The sequence below is a fragment of the Gavialis gangeticus genome, unplaced genomic scaffold (genome assembly GCF_001723915.1).
Source record: "Gavialis gangeticus isolate Ggan-Ray unplaced genomic scaffold, GavGan_comp1, whole genome shotgun sequence".
Taxonomy (NCBI): Eukaryota; Metazoa; Chordata; order Crocodylia; family Gavialidae; genus Gavialis; species Gavialis gangeticus.
This window is the reverse complement of record NW_017729025.1, coordinates 8,132,405-8,138,299: the sequence shown is the minus strand read 5'-3', so window position 1 is coordinate 8,138,299 and position 5,895 is coordinate 8,132,405. Positions and strand designations below refer to the sequence as shown.

The following is a 5,895-nucleotide window of genomic DNA, read 5'->3' as shown; positions in this document are numbered from 1 at the left end:
GTACGGTCTCCTGAGCTATGCGACGTTTCAGGGACTCAGGTGGAGCAGCGTGCACTTTCTCCCCCTCTTCAAAATGAGACATGACATAGGGTGGACCAGGATACGCTGTCTGGAGAGGATACGTGCCCTCATTTCAGGTCCTTACGAGGCTCCATTATCATGGGCTCCATGTGCCTCAGTTCTGGGGTATATTCATCCACGCACATCCCAGCTAACCTCACTGGGCAGAGGGGGAACTGAGGCAAAGAGGGGGTGTCTACACTGGTGCTTGGGGTCAGCCCAAAGGTCATCCTCAAGCCCATGTCCGCTGACTGACTTAGATTGCAACCCCTTAAACTTGTCCCTCTGCTCTCGGTCCAGCTGGACATGGAAGCTGTGGAGCTTCAGGATCGACCCGGAGGTGAACCCTGCCCTCATTCCCCACCTCTCCTACCCCTCCTTATGGTGCGTTTGGGTGTGTAGGTCTTGAGCACAAGAAGTCAGCCAGCAGAAATCCCATAATTCCATGTTTCTGATTGATGGCCCTTCTGCACTCCGTCTGCTGTCTCTACTGCCCATAATTACAGCTGTGCACAGAAAAAGAGACAAAGTGATAGGCAAGACAATTCCCAGAAAGGCTCTGCTTGAGGTACAGTGGTTTGGGCCACAAAGCAAGGTATAATTAGGAAAGGGTAGCCCACACGGCTTGGGTTGGTTAAGAACTACCCTCGGGGTGACCGTAAATATCAGAGTAGACCTACCCAGAGAGACTGACAGACTTGCCCAACGTCACACATGAAATCAAGTCCAAGTTGCTCCCGCTCAGCTCAGGACGGAACATTTCTTGCTGGGAGCCAAGTTGAGCTGGGTCCCTGTATCCCATTTGTGCCTTTTAAAACCTCGCCATGGGTGAGTACATGAAAGAGGGGCATGTGTGCAAGTGCCTTGGGTAAAGACAGTGTTATGTGCAAACAGACGCTTTTCTTTGCTCTTTCCTAGGCGTATATAAAGATTTATCAAGGAGAAGAATTGCCACATCCAAAGTCGATGTTGCAGGTATTTATGCTGCGTGCTGTTGGCTGGCATGATGCACAGAGTGCTTGGCACTGCTTTTCAGTTAGGCTAATGGAAGGTTTCAGGTTGCTCTAGATGTCCCAACACGACACTCCAAGGAACAACCACATACAAATCTTTTACAGTTGCATCCGGGAGCGTTTTCAAAAGCACTCGTGTAGCCTGGGAGCCCAATTCCCATTTTAAAAAGTGACGTAGTCATCCAGGACTGTTCTTCATGAGACAGCAGTGGAAGCTGTTTGCAGAAGGGCCTGTGACAGCATGCTTCCCACCATCATGTTCTCCACACATGGGTTCACATAGGAATGGCTTCCAGGTGCTCCCATCAGTCCCAGGTTTGGGTCCTGGCTTCTTGAGATGTCACTCCTCTTTCCCTGTGCAGCAGTGGCCGTTGGTGTCAGCTGAGCTGCTTTTGCAACGTGTGGTGGTTAGATGTGGGATCCTCTTGGACTCTGGAGTTTGCCAGTGCTTGCACCTACACCCCAAAGGGAGATCACAGAATCATAGAAAATGGGGGTGGGACGGGACCTCAGGAGGTCACATCTAGTCCAACGCCCTGCTCCAAGCAGGACCAGCCCCCACTACATCATCCCAGCTAAAGCTTTGTCTAGCCAGGCCTTAAAAACATCCAAGGATGGAGATGCCACCACCTCCCTTGGTAACCTGCTCAAGTGCTTCACCACCCTGCTAGTGAGAAAGTTTTTCCTAATATCCAACCTCAACCTCCCTTCCTGCAACTTAAGACTATTGCTGCTTGTTCATCTGCCCCCGCTGAGAACACAGATGGGGTAGGGCTCCTCTTATCAAAGGAGAGAAAAGGCAAAGGGGCTGGTAGAGAGCTGCCATGGGGGTGCAGAGGGGAGAGCATTTTGTGAAAACTAGAGAGCTGCTTAATTTTTGCACGCGTGCACACTTCAGAGAGCAAGGATATGCATGGTGTGTACCCTTGCACACAGGCAGGCAGCTCTTGACGAGACCTGATCTAAACCTTGCTTTCTGCCTCCCTCGCAGGCCACAGCAGAAGCTAACAATTTAGCAGCAGTTGCCACTGCCAAGGACACCTACAACAAGAGGATGGAAGAGGTAAGACCAACACTGGTATTTTTGCTGAGATCAAACACATTTCCCAAGTGACTAGATGGCAGAGGACCTGCCTTTACGAGGCAGCTTATGGTGACGCCTCTACCTGGGAATGATTTACTGATCCAAACTTCTCAATGAAACTTGGGAGGAATTTAGATGCAGGTTTCTCAGGCAACTAAAATGCTAAATGTCAAAAATCCCAAACATGCTTTCAGGGCCTCTTTCAAACAACAAATCTGTGGTATCCAGCAGTCAGGTGGTAAAAATCACCAGCCAGTTCCAGTTCCTGGGGGGGTGGGGCACAGTCCCAGACCCAGGATGCACCGTGATCGGTCCGACACGTGTTTTGAGTAAGCAGCTCTTCTCTCCCTCCAGGTCTGTGGGGGTGACCGGCCTTTTCTTGCACCCAGCGATCTCCAGAGCAAACACCTGGAGCTCAAAGAGGAAGCAGTGAAGCTGTTCCGTGGAGTGAAGAAGATGGGTGGGGAGGAATTCAGTCGCCGTTACCTCCAGCAGCTGGAGAATGAGATAGATGAGCTCTACATACAGTACATCAAGCACAACGACAGCAAGAACATCTTCCACGCTGCACGTACCCCTGCAACATTGTTTGTGGTCATTTTCATCACCTATGTGATCGCCGGTGTGACCGGATTCATTGGGTTGGACATCATAGCTAGTCTATGCAACATGATAATGGGGCTGACCCTGATCACACTGTGTTCCTGGGCATATATCAGATACTCTGGGGAGTACAGAGAGCTGGGAGCAGTAATAGACCAAGTGGCTGCAGCCTTGTGGGACCAGGTAGGAGAAATCACTTCTGATACCGATATACGTTCTCTGACCTTGATTATCTTGGGGCTTCTCTCCTTGGAAACAGCCTTTAGATGCAACATCTGAGGTTGCTGAGTTGTCCCCGCCAGAGTCAGCTGCAAGACTGGGGCGTAGCTTAACCAGACCCAAAACATCTAGAGCAGAGGTGGCCAAACCGAGCTGCGTGCAGCTCCTGGGCAGTGCAGACGTAGCTCCTGAAGCAAAGGAAATAGTTCAATAAAGGCAAACAGTTTTTTCCTTGCTCTCCGTTCATTTACTTGCTACTCTTGAGTTTCTTCTGTTCCCTCACATTAGTTATTCTAGGAAATCATGATAAAACCGTTTCATGGACTGCGCCCTGGGTGTGAAGCACCGGCTCCGGGGCCTGTGGGTCTGCAGCCTTGCGCATCCTGTTGCTCTTGGCTGTTTCAAGGTCCGGGATTGTGGCTAGCAGTGTGCTGGAAGTTTGGCCACCTCTGATCCAGACAGGGACCTCTGCCGGTGTCTCCTGAATTTCAGCCCCTTCCAAGCCGTTCCTGTAGACCTTGCACCCGCAGGATCTGCCTGTGTGTGGGGGGACAGAACCGTGCAGCCGACGTGACTGAGCGGGGTGTCGGGGAAGATGCTGGTGGCCAGGACGGGGGCCCCGAGCAGAACTCCCCTCTCCCTTTGCTCACTTAGCAAAGAAAATGGATACGAGAATGACAAGGTTTAACATACCTCTTCCCTGAGCTGGATGGGCAAAAACATCCCCTGTCCAGACTCTCTGGGTTGTGCAACCCTGAGTCCTAAGGCAAGGCTCATGATGCAGCTGGCTGGGTGGACAATTCCTAACAAAACGAATGGCAGGGGGAAGAGTTAGCTGAAACCCAAACCTCTCCAGGGGATGTTTTGAGTCATCCCTCATTGGAAAGATTTCTCAGGCCACCCTGGCATTTCTGGTCAGAGTGGAGACGGGGGGGAGGGAGGCAAACAAGCCACAGCAGATAGGGACTGAGACACTGCTGGGATGTGGCAGATCCAGGTTCACCTCCCTGCTCTGCTGGATTCAGGGCTGAGACGGGCTCCTTCCTCCAAGGCGGGAGCATTCTTGTAGCTGCTGCCCCCAGCTGCTGAAGTTGGAAGTCGCTGCATCCCCTCGCCGGCTATGTTGCAGGCAGACAGCATTTGCAGGTGTAAAAAAAAAAATCTGTATTGCCACTCTTCCATCCTCTAAACCCTTCGGCAACAAGCCGTTGCCTTTGCTGTCGGGTGGGCATGGGATTCTGTCATTCCCATCCCAGCCTGCTGGATCTTGGAGGCTTTGCTCTCGGTGGGCTGACCCCACAGTCCCTGCCCCAAAGAGCTCACAGCCTCCGGCAGAGCTTCTGCACCAAGGTCACAGACCTTGGACAGGAAAGGCCCGTTGGTTTGGGAAACAAAGCACGGCTCAACCACTGCCCGCCTCTATTTGGAGTCAAAGCTCAGGGCAGATGCGAGATCTCGGTAAGGTCCAAATTAGAAACATCTGTGATGGGGGAAAACCAAGTTGTAGCAGACTTGTGTCTGTAGTGTGGACCAGGTCTCAGCCCGTGGAGTATGACTTGAGGTCTTGGAGCCATGTTTCTAGGGCGGTCTCTCCAACTGGGCTACAAGCACCCCTGCAGGGATGCGGCGAACTAGAGGGCACATGCAAGGAGGGCATGGGAATGCAGGAAGAGGGAAAAGAGAGACCTGCGTGGGAAAGGGAACGCTACAATCCCTCTGGGGCTGCTGGTGAGGTTCCAACATGGTTGTAAAGTGATGCTTTCTTTATTATCCAGAACGTGGCATGATAGGGATACAGAGCAGTACAACCGCCTTAAGGAGGGCACGGGACCCAAAGCCCTTCGGGAAGCACTGATACCCCAGGGAGCATGATTTGAGGACTCTCTGGAAGGGAAAGGCTTAATGGATAGAGGGAGCTGGGGAGTGTTACCCTTCAGAGAAAGGCGGTGTACATGAAGTTGCATGCTGTAACGTTACCGAGAAAGCGCATGATACACACGGATGCTATTTTTTCCTTTTCCCACTGCCTTTGCCACAGGGAAGCACAAATGAGGTAAGTGGCTTTACGGTTGTCACACGTCTCCCCTGGTTGCATGCCTCATCATCTGTCCTTTCTGCACAGCTACCGTCCTGAGGGCACGCGGCTGACTGGCACGGACAGGCCAGCTCGCCCACCTTCACTGAGAAAGTCCCTGTGCTGAATGCATGTTTAAGTTGCTTGGCTCGACTTCAGTTTGTGTAGCTTGTAGAAATGTGAAAGACTCCTGGAGTGGCTGGGATTCCCAAAGGGGCGGATGGAGCTCAGTGCCTAACTCCCCATGAATTTCGCAAGGGGAGTTGGGCACGTGAACACATTAGGCTCCTTTGAAAATCCCACCTCTCTGCTCCTCATGGAGCAACAAGAGAGTTAATAGGCTACGCTGCCTGGGAACGCAGCCTCCCTGTGCCATTAGCCAGCAAGAAAGTCCTTCTGCCTTACCAGTATCTCTCCAAACATACTTTGAAAAGCCCTGTATCCGGCCATGATGCACGCAGATGGACCAGCGGTGCTCTTCAGCAGATGCACGAGTCAGCACGTGGATCCAATCACAAGCTCACAGCCAAAAGCCCTAGGAAGAAGTTGAAGCCTGTGGGGAAAAGAAATCCAAAGAATACGCTAGGAAATCTGGTTGTCACACCAGATGACAAAGCTAACCTATTTAACGACTTCTTTGCCTCCATTTTCCTGAACAGGGACCAAATCAGCCCCCACACCAGGACCCCCTCAGGCCCCAGGGGAGGCGCACCCAGGCCAAGGGTCAGGGAGGATCTAGTCAGGGAACATCTGGAGGGATGGGACGTATTTAAATCAGCTGGTCCGGACGATCTCCACCCCCGAGTGCTGAGGAAATTAGCTGAGGTTGTTGTGGGACCCCT

The 5,895-nt window shown here is 52.1% G+C and overlaps 1 protein-coding gene across 2 annotated transcripts in view; it reads left to right on the top strand.

The window, feature by feature from the left end:
• Window positions 1-5,895, top strand: part of ATL1 (atlastin GTPase 1) — a 54,878-nt gene that overhangs the window by 37,996 nt on the left and 10,987 nt on the right. Inside the window, exons 10-13 of one of the 2 annotated variants that reach the window (XM_019518361.1) lie at window positions 979-1,035; window positions 2,065-2,136; window positions 2,512-2,943; window positions 5,018-5,032. In XM_019518361.1, the coding sequence (XP_019373906.1) occupies window positions 979-1,035; window positions 2,065-2,136; window positions 2,512-2,943; window positions 5,018-5,032 (576 nt within the window). The remainder of the gene's footprint in view (window positions 1-978; window positions 1,036-2,064; window positions 2,137-2,511; window positions 2,944-5,017; window positions 5,033-5,895) is intronic. The other variant, XM_019518362.1, reaches the window with a different exon arrangement.